At 37.3% G+C, this 24,056-nt stretch overlaps 1 protein-coding gene across 2 annotated transcripts in view; it reads right to left on the reverse strand.

The window, feature by feature from the left end:
• Positions 1 to 24,056, reverse strand: part of KIF26B (kinesin family member 26B) — a 347,114-nt gene that overhangs the window by 125,788 nt on the left and 197,270 nt on the right. For both annotated transcript variants that reach the window (XM_063443207.1, XM_063443206.1), the window contains exon 5: positions 16,614 to 16,797. In XM_063443207.1, the coding sequence (XP_063299277.1) occupies positions 16,614 to 16,797 (184 nt within the window). The remainder of the gene's footprint in view (positions 1 to 16,613; positions 16,798 to 24,056) is intronic.

Consider the following 24,056-nt stretch of genomic DNA (forward strand, 5'->3'; position numbering starts at 1 on the left):
TTTTTCAGTAAACCAAAATGTTTAAGTGTCTATCTGTTCCTGTCCAAATTAAAGAGAATTGAATTGCGTATATACGCTGAAGTAATTCAGTCTGACACACGGAGTTCAGGTTAAAATAACTTCGAGGAAATTTATTGGCAAGTGCAGAATCAGCGGGCGCGCAGGCCCTTTTAAGAGACATTTTCGTCATCATTGATTATCAAGATATCAGTGAATAAACATCATTAATTGGATTAATTGTTAAGTGTCTGGGTTAGTGTCCACCTATCAATATAATTAATTGGATCAAAAGCTAAGTGGTTAGTTCCGTGTCCACCCACCAAGAGGTGGTACTTTTCCGGACACGGGTGGGGGACAAGGGGTCTTGAGCGTCATTTTACTCGGTCGGTGATGTCAAATCTCGTGGTTAGGTGCAAGGTCTCTTATGAATAGAACATTTCATTACTACTGTGTTCTCATGGCCTTTAAATTATATTATGTTGCGAGTTAGGGGAAATTCAACAGTTCCTGGGTTAGTCATATCCTTATGGAGAATACTGTCCTTGTCTATTGTATTAAATGTGCTGAGAAATACTGTCATGTAATGTAGTTTTCATATGAAGAAGTCAGGTTATGAGGACAAAATGGAGGATTTGTCACAGTATCAGGTTAATACAGAGTTAGAGCAGCAATTCAATATAAATACAATAAGATTTTTAATAATTCTACATCATATATATATATATATATATATATATATATATATATATATATATATCTGAAAAGTAAATAGAGATGGCCAATGGAATTCCTTGGCGCAATGATGCTTTAGCTTGGCATCCCAAAATGACTAACCTTAGCATTCAATATATTTGGGGACTTAAAATTCCCATGATGATCATTGAGCTCTGTAACTACTTCGTAAATATTTTCAAAACATTTCCCAATTCACAGACATCCAATATTAATTCAAAAACACAATCGAAGCATTCTAAATTGTAAAAAGGATATATTCAGAATACGAATATTTAACATGCATTCTCTTTACATAGAAAAACATGTCATTATGTGTCTTCATAATAAAAACATATTATTTGTCTTTATAAATTGATGACATATTCCTCCTTTTATGGACACTTTAATACTTTTTTTATTAAACGAGGGAAATGGGATTTTAATTAGCTGTAACACACAACCTACCTGCCAAACTGATTTTGATTAATGTTTTTCTATATTAGACTGTCACATGCTGGCAGGGTATGAATAGTAGATATTGTGCATGGTCGTGTGCTGCATGTCATTAAAATCACCTGCGGGCGCTGCTTAAGTCAGAAGCAACACCATCATAATTTTTTTACTGGTACTGCAAAAAAAGCTTCCTGGAATGGTGTCAAATATTTAGTTGCTTTAAACAAACACATGTTAAAGATCACCCCCTCTCAGAAAATAATATTTTCCAGTTCTGTATACATGCTATTATTTGTGTTCAAATATTTCCCTTTATCTCACTCCATTATATTAAACAGCTATTACAATAAGATGCTTGGTTATTAATCTCAATAGCTGTGAACCCACTGGATTTTCCCTAGAGAAACTAACTATGACATTAGATTATTGAAACGAGGGGCACACCAACCTGTACCCACTTGGAACACTTTGGGCTGCCCTTGTTGCATTTACCACCAATGTTCTGAAGTATGTCAATCTTCCATAAAGATCATTTGTCTAACTAAAGGCTAAATGCTTACAGCAAGAGCCTCTCATTCTCATATAAGTGGCCAACAGAGGAGATCCTAACTTGGTTTCTTTTCTTAATTTCATCTGAAAATTAAGGCCTCTTACCGCAATAGAAATAAGCCAAAGTGACCTAGTTAAAGACTTCATACCCAACACCATTAGAGAATGATTGATGTGCTCCTTCGGTGTAACTCTACCTATGTATTACAAGATAAATGTTTTACTGTGTTCTATGGTACTGTCTAAATAATCTTTACATATTTTTGAAGGCACTTTATTTTCTCATATAATATGCTAATTTAATGAAACTTGCAATTCGAAGATATGCAAAAAAAAAAATCTCAATACTGTTAACGCACTATCCCAAGAGAGGAAATGCCTTGTTACCGAGATATTTGTCTCCATATGTTATCAAATCCTCTTTGGCTGGCATCTTTGTATTGACTGTTCTTCATCACCACAGGCAATGGAACATTGGCAGCCAAATATGGAATTTGTGTTTGCAGAGCAATAGCTCCAATACCCAAGTGACACGTCACTGGATATCTCAGTAAGGACGCTGTTTTTTTTTTAGTATTTTATACATTTTATTAAGCAAGTTCACTTGTATAGTTTTTTTTTATCACTTTAGTTTAACGTTACATCAAGGAATGGCTGTCCAATCAGTGATTGGCAAGCTGGATGATACAGAAGTAACAAAGCCAGCTAGAAAATTCTGTAGGGTTTTAATATGCACGTATTTTAACATTGTCTGTCCCAACTTTAATTCGAAGCTACATAATGACTGTGTACATGACAAGTTGGGCATATAGAGTTCTCTGTTACTTTCCTGAACATATTCTTTGACATTGCTATATTTTTAAATGTGTTTGTTTGAAATTGACAGTTCTAGTTAAAATTAATCATTGTTACTCAAGTTATTTTCTTTTATTTTTGCCACAGATTTTGGTCTAAAAAATTTTAAAGCAAAAAAATGGAGTTTACTTCCTAAATGGGCTCCAGGCTGGGGCACTAGACACACAAAGACTTGGATTTTTACGGCACCATTACTCTCCATTTCCAAATATATATTGGTGACACTGTACTGAATGATGGACCAGTAGGGCAACCGACTTTGACAACTATTTTTGATACCCAAAGTGGTACCTCTTCTTTGACCCTCTTCATTTTACCTCCCCTATCCATGCACTTAAGAGTTAATACAGTGGGTCTATACTGAAAAAAAGGTTTGGGGACAAGACTAAAGGGCCAATTTTGATGCTTTCCAGCTCAACAGATAACACTCCTGGCTCTATGCTCCTATGGAAGGTACTCTTTGTATACTGTGAACTTAAGGTCCACATAGGGCTTATACACTGGTCATTAATGCGTGAGGAGCTTGGACGTTGAACAAGTCCCAGTTTTTTAATGATGCCTCAGTTGTATTTCTGTCTACTCAAATATGCTGTAGCATTGCAGTCTTAATCCTACAATTCTATGTGAAACTGGTTTTCCATTGTTAAAACACCACTATGATTTTCAAAATAAAGAAGAAGATTTTTTTTTATTTTAAATTGAGTTTATAAACATCCCAGACAACACCATTAAACTTGCATTGGTTACATCACTGTAAAGCTTAGGTTTTCTCTCTGTTACAAGTCAGGGTTATAATGAGAAGAGTCCTCATTATCATGTGCTACTGTCTGGCGCTGAATTATAGTGACTTCAGAGTCAGCTTGAAAAAGTAAGACCAATTTAGCAGAGGTGAACAAATATCAAATATAATCAAGATTAAAAACGTCTCTATTTTAGTCTAAATTTAAAGTTAGTTATTACCAAAACTCACTGTTTGACTAATTTTAAAAACCGCAGAGAAATTGAGAATTTTTGAACAACAGATATTAACAGAATTTGTAGAAAAAAACACATAGTTAAACTGATGACACTAAATCTTAATCACAATTGAAAGATCATAAATAAGACGATGAATATATGGATTCTTTACTTGAGGCTTAATAGCTATTGTCTAAAAATATAATTATTACAAAGGCTATGTGTATGCATACACAAATAAATAGAACATATAATTGAATAAAATAAAAACACTGGATATTGATTGATGCAAGCCATAAAGTTGACCAGTAGGTGTCATTATTGCTTGGTTAAATAGAGTAATGATGTCCAATTCCACTTGAAACTGTCATTAGATAAACTATTGCACTAAAAAACAACAAAAAAGAAAAAATTTGCAAGTGACACCAATATTACAACCACTTTGTAATTACAGTTTTTGATCGGTCCCTTATTCACACACCTTGTAGGCAGTCAAGTGTGGGATCATGTTAATAAACAGACGACCGAAGAACGCCTCCACTGCCTCCTCATTTTATGGCCATTGGATGGGGATGGTTTCTTAAAACCAGTTGTGGAATGTGGCCCCGAATTGCAAATTAAATTAGATGGAGATTGGTGGGAATTATACTCTCGAGTGGTACTTTTCATTATTTTAATGATGACAGCTGAAATATCTGCCAGTCAGGACTGAACCTTCTACCAATCTCAGATAGCACCAGGTCATATATGTCTCTATCCTGACAGTCCTCCCCTTAACTCCTAAACTACACAAACACACTACACATTAATGCCTACATTTCCCTAACCCACTACACTGAACATTAACCCCTACATTACTGTAAATCATTACACTATCACTAAAAATGAACCCTACACTACACAATGCTCTCTCACTACACTTACACTAAACATTATGATGTATCATTAAACATTAGTCCATACCGAACCCTAAGAATATCTTACACTAACTACACAATGGTGAATCGTGTATAATAGGAAAATATTGCCATCTTAGTATTCTTCTAGGTATCCTCTCTATTTATAATGTCTTTAAACATTCTAACAAGAACAGATAGTTGGAAGTGAAAACGTGCATGGTTTTGTGATCGTCTCCATATAACATTTTAAACCGAATAAAGCTTTCTACCATCTTCCGTTTCATGTTCTTTCTGTTACCAGCATTCATTCTCATTTGACAGTGATTGCATTATTTCAGTAAATTAATTTGTTTATGGATCAAAGAGTAATATTCATGAAAGTTGGTGCTGAATGCTGGCCATTATATTTAAAGGACACGGTTGAATGGGTTGTTCTGGTAGAACGCTTATGAGTAAAAATAAATAAGATTGAACTTTTGATGGAAAACAAGTCTTTACAACCGGAAAAAAATGCTTACTTCAAACCCCAATTATGACTTTCCCGTTACAGCTGCAACATATCCTAATCCGTTTTAAATTGACATTGCAAAAGGTCATGGTTTTCTTCATCTATTGCTTAACAGTCTACTAGTCATTGATTTATTGTAGATATTAACTTCAAAGTATACCTAAACAATGCCGAAGATGCTATGAATGTAAATGAAATGATTGCCTCGTATGTGCAATATAGCATGATAATCATCTGTGAGAAGAGAACTCTGCCCTAAGATTGCATGTTATCTCAGACTGACCATTGACTAACTGGCTTTCTGATAATAAGATGAACTTTAATGAATTATTGAGATCTCTGGTAACTTGTCAATCCTGTTTAAATGATTTGGGGATGTACACTGAGAATATCATACAGCATCCGCCACTGTCATGAGGTTACACAATGCATTAGATCAAGCTCTCACATCTTCAGTAATCTGTGTTGGTTAACACTGATTTTGGTCTGGATTCCATAACTCCCCGATGACACAATTAAACATGTTTTTCCCATTGTCAACGCTATATTAATCATACCCATAAATGGTAGCTTTAGTGTTAGTGTGCAACAGCAAAAAAGAAGTGAGGCTCAACGCTTATGGTGATGGAGATCACCAGGATGAAGAATTGGCATATGAAAAACTGGGGGATTAGTATTTAGTACCAATGGAATTTGGCATTAAATAAACAAAATATAGAAACGATGTTCTACAGCCATCCGTCTGGTACATGAAATTGTGGTTGGCATCATCACATGAATGGATGTGAAATTGGGGAGACCGTCACACAATTTGCTCCTGATTTAATAGACTTCCCCAGTTACACACAGTAGGATGCGATTGGGAGGCGTTTCATTCCACTCACAATTAAACCATAATCAAGTACATGGGGCATTTTTGTAAAGGAAAGATTAAAAGGCAAAGAATAATTAGTGATGATAATACAACACACAATAAAAACACATTTTTAGATCAGTTTTATGCCCCTGGCTAACGTCAACAATCAACAACTGCCTTAACAGGTCATGCTGGGGCATGCAAAAATGGACTCCATGATTCATATTTCAGCGATTTATGTTCTTTATTAATCATGCAAAAACTCATTGAATTAAGGATGATAGCAATGACTGCAACAGCCAGAGACTATTCCATTACTCCCTATTGGTAGATGTTAGTAACACAAGAGATATGCCTTAATAATAATAATAATAATAATGACACTATATAAGTATATACTGACCATGTGATAGGTCTACAGCTAGTAGTTAATCTACATTTCACCGATACTATGTACGAGTCAACACCACCTGAAAATAGTCCTGGATATTTTATACTTTAATTGATGGATATACGAGACCAAAATGTGTAATTAAGAAGGGCATAAGAAGATTTGGAGGAAATGGAAACATAATATACTTATAGATTTTATTTTATTACATGCCTAGTTTAATGTTTTATAACATGCATCTGTGAATTATTTAATATTCTTTTATTGAAAGAAAAAGCTTGTTTCATTTTAACCTTCTGAATGATTAATGGAGTGATAGTCCTAGAAAAAGTCATTGTCATATTATTTCTTCAAAACAAATGAACGAACCTTTTGTTCTGTGACAACTCATTTTCTTTAACCTATTTTCTTGTGTTCTCTTCACAATACAGATCAAATAAATGCAAAGCATATATCAAGGGGCAATTAAACCACACATCATAACTTAGTAAACTTTGCTTTGATACTGACATTTTTGTGCACGGCTATTTCTGTATTCTGGCTCATCTGGATTGTAAACATGCCATATAAATTGTTACACTAAAATGCTTACAATGTTGGAATTAAATCTAGCTTCTTCTTCATCTGATTTTTTTTTACAATCCTAAATCTGCCCAATGAGACTGGTATATGAATACTAACAGAAGTGTTAAAGAGACACTCAAAGCAGGATAACCACTATGGCTTAGTGTAGTGGCTATGGTGCAAGAAGTCATGCAGTTTGACAGTAGCAGGGAACTTCCAGCAATCAAAGGTTGGACACTTGCCAGATGCTCAAATATTCTTCATTATTGGCCCAAAGCTGTTCAAACTTGAATGGCACTGATTGGCTGAGAATGCATGGCTAACTGGCTCTTTCACAGCCTATCATTACCATCCAAATGTTGGGCATCTTTGTAAGGAGGTGTATGTTTTATGTGGAAGTGAAATTCCCATGTAATCAAAGCAGTAGGAAAGAGGTCAGATTTTGGTCCTGGGAGAGAAGAATAAAGAAATAGGGCGGGCACACACATTATATCCACACAACATGCTTGCAGTCCACATCTGACCGGTCTTTTCAAATGCAAAATAAATCAAGGCCTGGGCACATGTAAAGGACAGAAACAAGCAACGTTTTAGCTTGATATAGACTCTCACAGAGCCAAAACTTTGCTTGTTTCTGTCTAAGAAACCTTGGCCTTATACATGTGCCCAATCCTTAATTTATTTTGGTTCTGGGAGAGGCTCGATTTTTGCCACAAGACTTGGAAATGAGTAACAGAAAACAGGGTACAAAATGCATTAGGCATCTTCTTTCTGTACTCCCCTCTTTTTACCCTGATTTTATGTAAGAAATCCTTTTTTTACACTGTTTGAAGACTGAAGAAAGGTATCGTTATTACCTTCTGGTGAGAGATCCTGCATTGTCCAAACTTTATTGATACACATGCCCCTAGCATTAAATGTGTATTGAGAGATGAGTAAAGGACAAAATCAGACATTTAACAGTACTTATAGTAGTTTTAATTAAAGAATTTGACAAATTTAAAATAATATAAAGGGAATACAAAGGAAATGCTCCTTCTATAGAAGGGATAGTAGGATTATAGTAACATTCAATCTAAAATCCACTGTTTTGGATTGCAGCATGTACATTGCATACTGTAAGTTCTTAATTACTCCAGTTTGTTTTAAAGGGACACTCCAGGCACCCAGACAACTTCTGCCCATTGGAGTGGTCTGGGTGCCAACTCCCACTACCCTTAATCCTGCAAGGTAATTATTGTAATTTTTATAAACTGCAATAATTACCTTGCAGGGTTAAGTCCTCCTCTATTGGCTGTCTATCAGACAGCCACTAGAGCGACTTCAGTGTTCTTAGAAAACGAAAAGTGTTTTAAACAACGCTGGACGTCTTCACGCTATGCATGAGGACCTCCAGCATCGCCAACATCCCCATAGGAAAGCATTAAATAATGCTTTCCAATGGGGAGGTCTAATGCGCGTGCGCGCCCATTTCCACGCATGCGCATTAGGTCTCCCCCGCCGGCTGAGTCAGCGTGGGAGGAGCCTGACTCCGCACCGAGTAACATCGGTGCTGGATTCAGTTAAGTCACTGAAGGGATATGGACATGTTTTCCTGGAACTAGAGAGTGCCTTTAATACAGCATTTGTAAATTTTCATTACTAGAATCATCTATTATTTGTTAAATGACAGTCGTGGGCTATTGTGGATTTTTGTTTCCATTTCCATTTTGTAAGTGTATGGACATCTACTACTTAAAATTTAACTGTTTATTATGCAACATATTATTTATTTAAGCTTTTTCAAAGGTTTTTTTTTGTTTGTTTTTTGTTTTTTTACTGTACTTGCTTATTGAAGTTGAAGTTGTTTACAATGTTTAAAAAGTCACTGCATGAATGTGAACTTTCATTATTAAAACTTAGCACAGAAGAAAAACAATATTACAGCCTGTTGGAAATATTGTTTAAACTGATTTACATAAAGAAAGATTCAGGTGGCAAATACTCCTTAATAATATAATAGCCAATAATATAATTATTTAGGCATAACACATCAACCAATTTATTTATTATTTGAAAAAGGTTCTGAACACTGAAAGCAGTATCTCTGTGAATTTCTGTCCCTAAAGGCTGAAAGCTGGACTCATTTTCTTGAAGGCCAAGATATATGACTAACACATATTTGGTCTGAATGATATTTTCCTGTGCTGGAGCCACAGAGATACTTGACATATGTAGTCTGTCAGTTGCTAAATGACTGAGGATTGTCTGCCTTTAGGGCATTTTTTTTTTTTAACTGAAACTGATTTTGTTCATTTTAAAAATAGACTTGTCTTCAAAAAATAGAAACACGGTGCTAGTAACAGAGTGCAGTATGATCCAATGCATAGTTTATGAAATGAGATGTTAAAAACTGGAGCAAGAATTTATATAATGCCTTAGTGCAGTGGTCCCCGACCTGTGGCACGCATACCCCCAGGGGGTACGAATGAGTTCGCTCAGGGGTATAAGAAAAAAAATCAGTAATGGCAGAAAATATGACAGCGTTTACACAGGCTGAGGGAGCCCTTCAGGTGGCCCATGCACTTAAGGCCTCCTAATGGATATATGTCATCATGGGGCCTGGTTGTGTGCTGCTGCACTTTAATGAGGCTGTGCATCTGCATATGTGTCAGCATTTGTATCTGTGTGTCTTTGGATCTGCATGTGGCAGTGTTTGTATCAGTATGCCTATGTATCTGCATGCTTGTCATTGCGTGCATCTGTATATATTTACCTAGGGCAGAAGAAAAGCAGGGGGCAATGGAGGAGCAGTGAAGCCAGGAGCAGAGGAGAAGAAGGGAGAGTCTGGGTCAAAGGAAGAGCAGGGAGAGCCTAAGGCAGAAGGGGAGCAGGGAGAGCATGAGGCAGAGGAGGATCAGGGAGAGCCTCATGTCCTTGATGCTCCCCTTCTGCCTTGGGCTCTCCCTGCTCTTCCTTTGACCCAAACTCTCCTTTCTTCTCCTCTGCTCCTGGCTTCCCTGGCAGAAGACGGAGCAGGGGGAGCGTGGGGCAGAAGGGGAGTTGGGAGATCATGGGTCACAGGGGAGGCTAGGGAAGAGGTGGAGAGGGGAGAGCCTGGGGCAGAGAAGAAGCAGGGAGAGTAGGGTGAGCCTCTGGCAGAGGAGGAGCAGGAAAGCCTAGGGCAGAGGGGGAGCAGAGAAGTATGATGCCGTGTAAGAGCAGGGGAGTATGGGGCAGAGGAGAAGCAGGGCAGCCTGGGACCAGGTGGAGCCAGCTGCAGCGAGACCTGCGTGGCGTTGCAGAAAAGGTGAGTAAAAACACATTTCCCATGCAATGCAAGGGGGGCTGTGGACCAAAATAAAAAAACACTATAGTGTCAGAAATACATGTTTGTATTCCAGACACTATAGTTTTCCTTTAAGGTCAAATGAGCTAAACCTGGAAACATTTTCTAAGTCAGCTATGCTTTCTGCTCAGCTACTCTGGCCTTAAATATAAAATTCACATTGAATTCTCACATTAATGAATAACCATGGAAGTGTACAGCACCCACCTCACATATAGCATCCATTCAGATTGCATCAAGCTCAGGCACAACACACAATACTGTACACTGTGTATCATTTGAATAACACAAACAATATAAAAATACTGTAAACACCTTAGAAGGAATTTATACAGCAATATGAACCCCAAAATCTTCAGCCCAGACATCGGGAACCATAGGATGGAACTCACATGAACACCCATGAAAGATCAGCACACCATGAAAAACACAGGCATCCCCATGGAGAATTTGACAAATTTCGGCCTTTTGGCCTAAATTAGTTAAGTTTGTGTAATTCACCACAATTCTTTGTTTAGCGGAAAAAAAACCTCATAGGGATGAATACCTTCACTGTCATTATATCATTCCATCACTGCACTGTCAAGTGCTACGGAATCCTTTCAAAGGTTATGCTATGCATGGAAGGGTGACAAAGCCTACATTACGGGGGTGGATAATTGGCTGAAACCTCTTACTGAGAATAAGCAACACCTGAGCCACAGTATTTATAAGGTTCGTGGGAAATCAATTGAGTGCAAGAAAACCATTTTCAACGGACTGATGATCTTCCACCATAAAATTGGAATGAGGTGATAATTAAAAAACGGGCTATTGTAATAAAAATCGGGGAGTTGGATTAATCAATATTTTGCATCAGGCCATTTGTCAGTAAGGAGAATAGCTCTAAATACAATGCATTTAGCCCTTCAGGTAGCCTTGAATTCTTAATGGATTCTGACAGAGAAATATTTTACATGCAGGAGAGAAGTAGAAATATCCACATACTAAAAAATATGCAGCATTGTAACACTGACAACATTTAAATGGACGTCCTAAAATGTAAAATAAAATAGTATTTGTTATGTCTTTTCCAAATGCAGTTTGTACAGAGCTAGCTCTCTCTATTTTGTTGGCTTCGACCCACTTGATAACCTTAGATTATTTAATTATAATCCATCTCTGGCAGGCATCACAAGAGTCCTGCTTTTAGCTGGACAGTCCCGATCTTAGCAATTTGAGACAACTCAAGTTTAAAAAACACATAATAACATTGGAGGTCATGTTAAATGTTTTCCCATTTCTTCCTCCATGTGGCGCATGTGAGGGGTTAATGTTCTAAGCAAGTGGGCATACAATCAATTCATCACCCCTCGGATTGATATAAGGTAAATTCAGGGCAGGTTTAGTTAATTACCCAGAATCCCGCAATAGCTCAATGTGAAGGTGATACCCTCACAGGGTTATTCACCAACATAAGAATGGTCAGAAAGGCAAAGTGAATTTCTAATTGAAGGACAAATAAGTCATGCTGGAAGCATAGATACCTTGTCTGGATATTTTGGCCTGAAATTTGAAATAAACTTTGACATTCTCACTTTTGTAAATAACCATTTTAATGAATCACTGTTTTGCCAAAGGCAGGTTGGCTGAATGTAATAATAGTTGTAGCTTGACAGCAGTTGACTGCTTAATTATACCTCCTTCACAAATCAGACTACATAAAAAGGATTTCTCACCTTTAAGTTGGTGACAGTTCTGTTTTCCCTTAACCTAGTAGATGCTAATGAAGAGCTAAATCTGGTGAGAGAGCCATTGTGCTCTGGAATAAACACAGAAGTACGGTACAAGTACCAACAACTTCCCATAATGCACTGCAGAGTCCATCAAGATCTCAATCATGAATATGCTGTCCATGGACATGTGCTAATGTGTTGATGGGACTCTTATTTCTACATTAGATCTTAATCCAATGAAAATTGGTGGTAGCTCATTATTAACCCTGTGTGTCATAGAAATGTTCATACCACATATCTGTACTCTCCCTGCCTATATTAGTCAATAATCCATTATTATTTTTTTTTTAACTCAGAATGGGTTATATATACAGTTGAAAGAAAAAGTATGTGAACCCTTTGGAATGATATGGATTTCTGCACAAATTGGTCATAAAATGTGATCTGATCATCATCTAAGTCACAACAATAGACAATCACAGTCTGCTTAAACTAATAACACACAAAGAATGAAATGTTGCCATGTTTTTTATTGAATACACCATGTAAACATTCACAGTGCAGGTGGAAAAAGTATGTGAACCCCTAGACTAATGACATCTCCAAGAGCTAATTGGAGTGAGATGTCAGCCAACTGGAGTCCAATCAATGAGATGAGATTGGAGGTGTTGGTTACAGCTGCCCTGCCCTTTAAAAAACACACACCAGTTCTGGGTTTGCTTTTCACAAGAAGCATTGCCTGATGTGAATGATGCCTCGCACAAAAGAGCTCTCAGAAGACCTATGATTAAGAATTGTTGACTTGCATAAAGCTGGAAAGGGTTATAAAAGTATCTCCAAAAGCCTTGCTGCTCATCAGTCCACGGTAAGACAAATTGTCTATAAATGGAGAAAGTTCAGCACTGCTGCTACTCTCCCTAGGAGTGGCCGTCCTGTAAAAATGACTGCAAGAGCACAGCGCAGACTGCTCAATGAGGTGAAGAAGAATCCTAGAGTGTCAGCTAAAGACTTACAAAAGACACTGGCAAATGCTAACATCCCTGTTAGCGAATCCACAATACGTAAAACACTAAACAAGAATGGATTTCATGGGAGGATACCACAAAGGAAGCCACTGCTGTCCAAACAAAACATTGCTGCACGTTTACAGTTTGCACAAGAGCACCTGGATGTTCCACAGCAGTACTGGCAAAATATTCTGTGGACAGATGAAACCAAAGTTGAGTTGTTTGGAAGAAACACACAACACTATGTGTGGCGAAAAAGAGGCACAGCACACCAACATCAAAACCTCATCCCAACTGTGAAGTATGGTGGTGGGGGCATCATGGTTTGGGGCTGCTCTGCTGCGTCAGGGCCTGGACGGACTGCTATTATCGAAGGAAAAATGAATTCCCAAGTTTATCAAGGCAGAAGAACTTAAGGCCATCTGTCTACCAGCTGAAGCTCAACAGAAGATGGGTGTTGCAACAGGACAATGACCCAAAGCATAGAAGTAAATCAACAACAGAATGGCTTAAACAGAAGAAAATACGCCTTCTGGAGTGGCCCAGTCAGAGTCCTGACCTCAACCCGATTGAGATGCTGTGACATGACCTCAAGAAAGTGATTCACACCAGACATCCCAAGAATATTGCTGAACTGAAACAGTTCCGTAAAGAGGAACGGTCAAGAATTACTACTGACCGTTGTGCACGTCTGATCTGCAACTACAGGAAACGTTTGGTTGAGTTATTGCTGCCAAAGGAGGTTCAACCAGTTATTAAATCCAAGGGTTCACATACTTTTTCCACCTGCACTGTGAATGTTTACATGGTGTGTTCAATAAAAACATGGCAACATTTCATTCTTTGTGTATTATTAGTTTAAGCAGACTGTAATTGTCTATTATTGTGACTTAGATGATGATCAGATCACATTTTATGACCAATTTGTGCAGAAATCCATATGATTCCAAAGGGTTCACATACTTTTTCTTGCAACTGTATATAGCTTACATCTCATTTCTCCAACCATATCAAGCAGAAATGCCTTTTGATAAAATCAAACTCCCCTGTTTTTACGTAAAATTGTATTTCCCCTAAAAATGCTCTACAATGAATGGCAGTGAAAAAAGTAATGCATTATTTATAATTCCTTGTTCGTTTTTATTGGGGAGAGCATGAGAAGAGAGCATTGCTAATTTCTTAATTGTCTATGCCAGCCGAGATGACACATACCAGTGAGCCAGTGATGTCATCTAATAAATACACAGAACCGCAGCTGACATCTTAACTGCAAGTTGCCAAGAATCTGCAGCATAAACACCATTCACAATGGTCCTTAAAAGCATATCATAAGATTTAGTCTGATCCTGCCCACAGAGCGCTAATCCCTTTACAGCTAGCGAGAGCAGCAGAGTACTGTAAGAGACACACGTTAAGTGCAGTGATTGCCTTATCTTTGCTGGCAGGTATTTGGCTGTACGTCTGGAACTAAATTATCTGACAAATGAGATATTACATTTGGATTTTGTCATCCACGCATTCAGAAAAATAATATTTTACACATTTTTCTACAAAGGGAAAAAATATAAATACATGATGCTTTGTTGCTCTATGGTTGGAGATAAACTTACCCAAAAGCATAAAGGTGCAGTTCACTAAAACCTGACGTCACACACTTGACATAATGTCTGTTCTGAGTCTGTGCGTCTGTCTATCTAAGGATTTATATAGTATACAAGCAGAGCAAGCTCTGCTTCTATGCTTCCGAAGGTCCATACGAGTAAGGTCTACACCCCAACCATTTGTAAAGTAGGAATGATAAAATAACATGTCTGCAAAGACTGTCACTGCCTCATTTATACAAAGACATGCAAATGCACACTCCAAGCACCATAACCACTACAGTCTGCTTCAGTGGTTATGATGACAGGAGTGCCCTGGTGCTCTCCCCCAGTGTGTAGTAATGAAACCATCTAAGAAGGGTCTGAGAATTGACTTGAAGTTCTGCTTGATGCCTGCCACCATCTCCTCTGCCCTTGGACGCTCTTGTCACTGTGCTAGGTCTGGTGGTGCAGGGAGGCGGTTATTGGCTGAAAGCGCTCAGCAGATCTTGGCAATCCATTTGAGGTGTTTTAACCTCTTACTATCTTGGAATGCTGTGTAAATCACAGCAAAGTAATGTTTTACTAACGTGTCATTAACCCCTAAACACTGAATCCAGCACTGGAGTTGCTCTTTAGTTTAAGATTTTACTAATGTAATAGGGTTTGCCATCTCTCTGGTATTTTACCCGTATTTGAAGCTGCCTGGCCAGTGCGTGTATTGCAAAAATAGGCAATAAAATGCCGGTGTTTTTCTCCGATTGAGGTTAGACTGCAATGCCGGTGTTGGCCAGCAGGCGTTGCTGTGTGCGTAGAGAGGCAGGGATAGGAAGTTACACTGTTTCCTTGTCTATCTCTACTGACTGAATCCGCAGGGGGAACAGCTCTGCACAGATAGTTCAGCCAGCAGCACCCAGCCTGCAGCACAGTGGAGTTGAGGTAAGTGGGGAATGGGGTATAGAAGTGGAAGGAAAGGCTGCAAGGAAACTCACTGGGAGACAAGGAGGGGGTTAACAGATGGAGAAAGACATAAATTACAGGGTTTAATAGATGGAGAGCGACACTGACCATGGAGGTTAAAAGGTGGAGAGTATCACAGAACATGGGGGTTAATAGGTGGAGAGAGACACAGACTGTGGGGGTAACAAGGGGAGAGAGACAGATCATGGGAGTAACAGGTGGAGAGAGGCACAGAACATGGGGGTTAACAGATGTAGAGCGACACAGACCATGGGGGTTAATAGGTGGGAAAAGACACAAATTGATTGGTTCACAAGTGGAGAGAGACACAGATCGTGGGGCTAACAGGTGGAGAGAAACACAGACCATGTGGGTTAAAAGATGGGAAAAAACACAGATTGTGGGGTTAAGAAGTGGAGAGAGACACAGATCGTGGGAGTAACAGGTGGAGAGAAATTCATATTGTGGGGTTAACAGATGGAGAGAGACACAAACCATGTGGGTTATAGGTAGAGAGAGACACAGATCATGGGGGTTACAGATAGAGAGAGACACAAACCATGGGGGTTAAAGGTGGAGAGAGACACAGATTGTGGAGGGTAACAGATGGAGAGAGACACAAACTATGGGGGTTAAAGGTGGAGAGAGACACAGATTGTAGGGGGTAACAGATGGAGAGAGACAAAAACCATGGGGGGTAAAGGTGGAGAGAGACACAGATTGTAGGGGGTAACAGATGGAGAGAGACACAAACCATGGGGGTTAAAGGTGGAGAGAGACATAGATTGTGGGGGCAACAGGTGGAGAGAGACACAGATTGTGGAGGGTAACAGATGGAGAGAGACACAAACTATGGGGGTTAAAGGTGGAGAGAGACACAGATTGTAGGGGGTAACAGATGGAGAGAGACACAAACCATGGGGGGTAAAGGTGGAGAGAGACACAGATTGTAGGGGGTAACAGATGGAGAGAGACACAAACCATGGGGGTTAAAGGTGGAGAGAGACATAGATTGTGGGGGCAACAGGTGGAGAGAGTGAATATAATTGTGTGGATCCAGATTTCAGTAATGGAGGACCATTACTCCACAGAACAGGAAAGTTTTAAACACACACTTTTTGTTTCTCTTTCATAAAAATGTAGCATTGAAATTATGCAGTTAAAAGTAATTCTCATGCAAAATGCAGTGGAGTTGACCATAATGGTTTCCAGCAGAGTTGACCTTAATGCATATTGCTGTTGGATTCATGTAATGTTCATATTAAATAGTCTCTTACCTTCCCTAAACCTGGAGTGTCTTTTACTTTGTTGACTGCTCTCAATAGGCATGGGGGTGCAGGTGGTGGGCATGTCTGAATAATCCCACAGAAGCTGGTAGAGAAGAGCGGAGGCTCAGACACTAGAGAGGGGGTGGTTCTTTGCTTCTTCTTTTTGGATGACAGGTTTAATTTCTGAGCGGCCCTGTACAAACATAGGGGAGAGATTCAACAATAAACATCACACTCAATTATACATGATGAAGAACAACATGTAAGTTAGTAGTTTAGCTGTCTGGAGTGTTTTATGGCTATATAGTATCCTTTTAAAAGTCCAATCTACAAAAGTGCTGACATCCCCCAAAATACTTTAGTTTGTTGAAATAGGTTGTGTGAAGAGTATGTTCTCTTTTTTAATTTTATAAAAAGTACAGATTTCAATTGAAACTGACACTTTTATAAATTTTTCTTGTTAAACCCCCTGGCTTTCAAGCAGACAGCGGGTCCTGTTACTACCTAGTTTATCTAGCTCAGTGGAAATAAACTCAAGAAGCAGCAATTGCCCAGAGCACCTGACTTTTCATTGAACTGCATTGGGAAGTCTGTGATTGGACAGCCACAGAAAGTCTGAGCTGGGAAAAAAAGGGACGGCTTTCAAAGGCTTCAGATATGAGAGAGCTCAGCTTCTAGAATCTGTTTTAGGTATACCCGTAATGAAAAAAGACTTAAATAAATGCATGCATGTTTTCATTGTCTACTAAACAGTTATTTGTCTTGGCAGTGGAGTGTCCCTTTAAGTGCTCATAATAATTGTTTATATGTGTTTGTCTTTGTGTGACAATGTGTCACTAGTTTAAAACTAAAACATTTAAAAATACAATTCAGAAACACTTGAGGGACCTTTAAAAAGAAAATTAGTGAAGACTACAATAACATGATGATACATATAAACTGCTTTCCTGAGAATGATCCTTTCACCCCTTTATAAAGAACATTATACTATGGCCATAGCACATCTTGCAAATTTATATAATATTTAAGTAAACCACTGACACCACTGTAGATGGTATATGTGTGCATTGCTGCTTCCAGCTCCGGCACACTGCAAGGCAAGACATTAATTACAGAGTTCTGCAGAGCAAAAATCTGTAATTGTGCAGCGGTGATCAGTCCCTTGCATGCTTTACATACACTATGTTTTTATGGTGTGGGCCCTTTAGAGTGTATCATAAATTGTGAATTACAATAGGAGTGAGTTGGATTGAGGTCTCTGGACACCTAGACACAATAATATATAATTGTAGCAGGAAATAAACTGAAAACGTTATATGCTTAGATATGTCTAGAGAGCTTTCACATTTGATATGTTCTACCAAAGTAGAAACTGAGCAAGCTCTTTATTTTTTTTTACCCATAAATCATATTCATATTTAGAATTTTTGACAGCATTAACCTTTCGCAAACATCCAACTCAACTTGCACATTTCACAGAAGGTGTTTTGCTGCTCGGATCCGTGTGATATTCCTACAAATAAAAGCGAACAGAAAAGCAGAGCTTTTGTCCTGACAAAGGGAGGGAAAAATGCTTTTTATATGTTCTTCTACAGCAAACCATTAGTTTACTGCATCCCTTTGTCCAGTGTCTATCTTACTAACAAAATTGCTTGGAAACATTCAGTCCTGCAAGTAATACAGATGTGGGAGAAACATCTACCGATACGCCTGCTGATTTGCTAAGCCATTGCATTTGAGTTTTCTGGCATCCCTTGCAGTTTTGTTTGGTAATGCACATGTTCATAATGATATTTTTGAAATGCTGGTGTAATCCACCATGTCAGTTTGGGATTTAACAACAACAAAAATACACAGAACATTTTAAAAATCAGCAGTCAGTGGTGATGGGCTTACAGGCTGTTTTCAATTACAATAATAAAAAGACACTGACCGCCAGGGTCCTCCTAAGGCAAGCCCTACTGAGCTTACCTCGGCTCTATACTCACTTCTAATGATAGTCTATAAATTGTTTGGGAATAAAAAGGATACATCTTAAGTTTTTATATAATTCTGATTATTTTTGAAATGCCTTTTTTTCTTGGGGCCCCGACTTTTATTATTTCTTCCCACCTCTCTGAACATGATATGGAGGAAGAAGATAGGGCAATTGCCAGGCTATAGTGAGATCTATTTTTTAGCATACCACAATTAACAGGAAAGTCAATTTAATCTAAATGTTTATGGTTCTTTTTTTTTTTGTTTTATCAAAAACAAAATGTAAATACATTTTGCACTCCAACAAGAATAAATTATTAGCATAAATCTTCTTCACTGCTGAAAAAAATAATACAAAATCAAGGAAAAATTAAAAATACAGGCAGTCTTATGTAAAAGAACATTGCATGTGTTACAAAAAAGGGGGACATGCAGGTCAATCTAGATGACCTGGACTTGTTTTGTGTCTTATCTAGAAGCTTTCTCAACAGGTATTTTTTTATTTTTGAACATGTTTTGCTTTCATTTTGACACCACATAAGAGAGCAACGCATAGTGCTGTTCTACTGTGTTACTGAAAAGGATGACTTTCTTGGTTTCACGGGAACCATAATATTTATCCCAGACGTACTGACTATTCCCCCCCCAACTCTCATGAGAGTATAATCCCAATATATTTAAAAATAAATCCTATTTAAAGCACACACATGAAAAATGCACAAATGAAAAACAATAATGCAACATTTTCAAAAAGTATGATAATTGATCATTTTTCTCTTTTTTTAATTACGCTAATTGGAACTGAAATAAAGTAACTGATATTTAATATTTGTGACTATATTCTTATATATGAGAAGGTCATCATCTCTATGTGTCTCTCCAGAGGGACTAGATTTGTTTTTTCATATTCACATTTTCCTACAAACATATCACATCTATTTGCTGATGAACCGTCGTGCATAAAAGTGTTGCCCTGCAGAATGTAGAATTTATATGCATCAGGAGATGTTAGTTCATTAATCAATGATGAAGCCCAAAGCAACTGTATTGATTAGTTGATATATTTCCATTTTACAGCATTTGCTAGCTTTATAATGCTTTCATGGAACGCCCAATACAATGAAGAGGAGATATATGTTCAAAGCATACATGGCGAGTCCCACCTCAAGCAGGAAAAGACATCCAAAAAGGCTTGTGTCCTAAACTAATTGAAGTGAACTGACATTATTCAACAGTATATAAAAACACTACTGAACTAATTGCATTTATAAGTGATATAAATATATTATTTCCCCAGATTCATACATTGCTAGTTGATATACAGAACAATTTTACATAGTTTAATTGGTTGAAAAAAACGATGTAATTACCTTCCAGTTTAAATGTTTCTATTGTTCTTTTTATAACTAAAAAAATTTTAGATTTAAGTATGTTTGTTTTTTGCTTTTTTTTTTACTCCCATTTGATTTTCAATTTAGACGGTGAATAGGAATGATTGCCAACCTAAGTTCGTACGCATGAGGAAATCATTAACGTATGCTTTGAGAAGAATTAGAATTGCTTTCAGTAGTATGAATGTTTTTTTTTCAGACTGCACAAAGTAGCCGGAGCCTTGATTTACAAAGTTATGTTTCAAAAGTTATTTTAAAGTTATTAAAATTAATGAGATTTTTTTTTTTTTTTTTTTACATTTTACTTTGACCAGTTGTTTTTACCAATTTCTAGCAATTTTCTACAGGTCTGTATTTTATTTAACGAGAACCAATTAGAATCCTGTCTACATAATAACAACAGAACAGCAAGCCCCAATAATAATCTCCAAACATGTTTTCTGAAAAACTGAATTGAGAATTAATTGAAAAAAATCTTACAAATTGTGAAATATATCAGAGGAGAATGCTACATATGTTCATAAGTATATTTAATCATATTTGAGTCAAGCATTTACCAGTTATCAGCCAGGTTGCTTAGTGACAAACTCAGCAACAGCTCAGCGTTGTTCACACAGGCCAAAAACACAAAACATAAACAGGTCTACCATATACTATGTGGAATAAAATTACCATAAACTTCTACAGTAATTTCCAAGCAGGCAGTGGGAACTGCGACGAGTCTTTTGTGACTTTTGACACATTGAAAAATATCTTGCTGTAGTTTCTATTCGCCCTTCTGGTGAACAGGCTATGTGTTAAAGTGCTGCTATGCATATTTTATGAAATTATGGAATTAAATTTGTAACTCTGCACTGATGGGACCAGATCATTAGACATACTGAATGCACAATGAGAGAAAATAATGACATAAGCACCAGGCTGTGTGTCTTCTAAACATTTTAGTTCCAGTAACCAGAAAGCAGTTGATTAACATTAGCAACACAATGAACAGTTCCAATCTATTTTAATTGTCTATACAGTGCTTATATCATGCTGGAACTAAAAATGAAATGTGTACTGATCTTTAATCATGAATGAAAAGGTAAATAAGTAAAATATTGTTTTAAACGCAATTTCTAACATCCAAATTGCCAAGCAAAAACATATGTACAAAAGGAACAAATAAAATCGAAATGTAGTTAAATTATGATGGATTTGGGTCTAAGCTAAAGTGAGTTTACAAATAGGATTATTATATTGGGCATGTTTTCTTTGACACTTTTACAAGCTATTGGCCAAGGCCTGAAACATTTAAAAAAAAAAAAAATAATCATGGAGATTCCTTTAGATTTCCTTGTTGATTAATGAACACATTCCTTCCTGCAACATTAGCATACTACAGGGCATGGTGAATCTGGCAACCCAATCTTTAGATGAATAGCGTGTGAATCTTAATTTTCTAATTCATATGGGGTCTTTTGACTAGAACAGACCACAAGCTGTCCACTGGATAACAGTTGATCTGTTTATTTTCATCATTAACCATAATGTGAATTGTTCAGAACTTGAGACCCTTCCCTAACTGAGTTAGGAAATATACTATATTTGAATTGGTTCATACTGTCAGGTCTTTAAATATCTTCAAATGGATCTTGACTGCTAGGCTAATTGCCAGTACCGTGCACTAATTCGCACATGGATCTGGAAATGTTACTGCATTGTACATAGAACATCTATTCCTTAAATTTCCATAGGTATCAAAATGAGTTTAATCTCAATAGTAAAATTAAGCCGGACTTTACTTGGATTTCATGATAATATACAACTGTTACCAACCCTTCTTGAAGAGCTCAAATGTTAAATGCTATAATGAGATTTGTGATGACTAACAAACTCCACTAAAATATTATGTTCCATAAGATTTGACTGCAGTCAATTACATTACTAGCTGTATATCAATACTCAGCACCACCATGTTTCCTGGCTGTCAATACCACCATACCATCTATTTTCCATTACAAAGCAGTCTTAGTTTTCTCTGACCACTTCTGAGCCTTGGCAGCTGAAACATTTGTTCAGATGATATTTGCAAAACATATTGAACCTCGTTTTAAGCGAGTTAATTTAAATAAGATTTAAATGTACTTAACAGCAGCAAGCTTAATTCATGATCAAACATCATTTTGTTTTTACTTAATAATACACAGTGGGCCAAAATTCAGAGTTGGGTTTTTTATTAATAAATCAATTTCAATGATATTCCCTACTATGATTGTCTAACGTATGGAAGATGACATCTTTTAAATGAGCTCCATTTGCCGATATCCTGTTGAACCCAAATTTATTATATTGAAGTGCGATAGTAAGTTCTTTGTGCCAAAATAATGGACCTGCCATTTCGGAAATAAAATTCCACTATTTTTTACTCAATGTTCTTTTGTGAAATTACCCATGATGTATTTGCCAAGCCTCAGTTATAATATGTACCTGCAACAAACAAAATTTAACTACTAACATATAAGTTATTTAACTGTCCAATTCTACTCTGAATTTTGACCCACCCTCTATTAATAATAATATCAAAGTATTTAATAAAAAAGGATACAAGAACCTTTCACTTAACATCAAGAATTAGAAAATGATTTTAATATTCTATTAAAATTTCCCTATCGTTATTCAAGATCTTCAAACCTTCAAATATTGTTAAAACCAGGAAACAGTGTTAGTGCTTTTTATCAGCATTTACATAAAGCAGCATGTCAGGGTATCTATATTAGGAGGGATAATGTTCCAGGTTACTGAGGGATGAAGTTGCTATGGAACCTGTCACTAGTATTTACTTTTAGTTATGTCCCTCGTTTACTTTCAAGGATCCCATCAAACAGGCCGTTTTATCCAGCAAGATGCATTATGTGGTGTACTCACACAGACCATGACAGCAACCTGAGAATACCAGGCAGTTTGTAAAGGGCAGGCCTACTGATGCTGTTCTACTATTAATCATAGTATGCATTCCGTTCCTTTTCCTATGATCAAGGGCAGCACCGCTACATATACATGACAGCAGGGGTCATTAAAATTATTCTATATTTTGAAATATTAAAACCGCCAGTAAGCTATGTAAACTAATAAATGCAGTGAAGATTAATGATTGTTTTCTTCACATGATTTACTTATTATTTATTTATAGTCTCAACATATAACAATATTACAATAATTGTTATAATCCCCTTATATCATTTTAAAGATTTCCTGAATATATTTTTCTTCAAAAAATAAATGTAGATACAAATTATCGGTCTCTCCGCTCTGCCCGTGACCACCTCCTGTCCGTTGTCCGCACTCGTACGGCCAACTCGCGCTTGCAGGACTTCTCGCTGTCTCTTGCCCTCTCCTAAAGGGCAGTCCACCTTATTTGATTGCAAATTCCTGTCCTAATGTGTTTTACACCCCACCTCCTATAGAATGTAAGCTCGACCGAGCAGGGTCCTCTTCAACCTATTGTTCCTGTAAGTTTATTTGTAATTGTCCTATTTATAGTTAAATCCCCTCTCATAATATTGTAAAGCGCTACGGAATCTGTTGGCGCTATATAAATTGCAATAATAAATAAATAAAAATAAATTAAAAGGATGCATCTTCTTTGAGCATTTTCAATTATTAAATCTTTTAGAATCTTTCCACTTTTTTAGTTTTTTAGTTTAGAAACTCTCTGGTAACTTTGTGGGATATATATTGGACAAGGACTGCAAAAATCAGTATCCTGTGCCTTCTTGTGCCTTGATACTGGTTCTGCAAACTCACAGATGCTTTCTGAAGCTGTCATTACTTTTTACTGGCCAGCCACAACTCACTAATGTGCCTGTCGCTACTGGTAGCGCGCAACATTCCACCAGTAACAGAAGGGAGTTACCATGTGCCACTAGCTAAAAGGAACACTATAGGCATCCAGACCACTTCAGCTATTTAAAGTGGTCTGGAAGCAGTGTCACTGTTTCACACCTGCAATTGAAATCTGGACCAAGACCACAGTGAACATTCAAAAGAAGAATATATAGAAGATTAAAAAAAAAAAAACACAAACGGTATAAAATGACAAAAA

This window comes from Pelobates fuscus, chromosome 2, assembly GCF_036172605.1.
Source record: "Pelobates fuscus isolate aPelFus1 chromosome 2, aPelFus1.pri, whole genome shotgun sequence".
Classification (NCBI taxonomy): domain Eukaryota; kingdom Metazoa; phylum Chordata; class Amphibia; order Anura; family Pelobatidae; genus Pelobates; species Pelobates fuscus.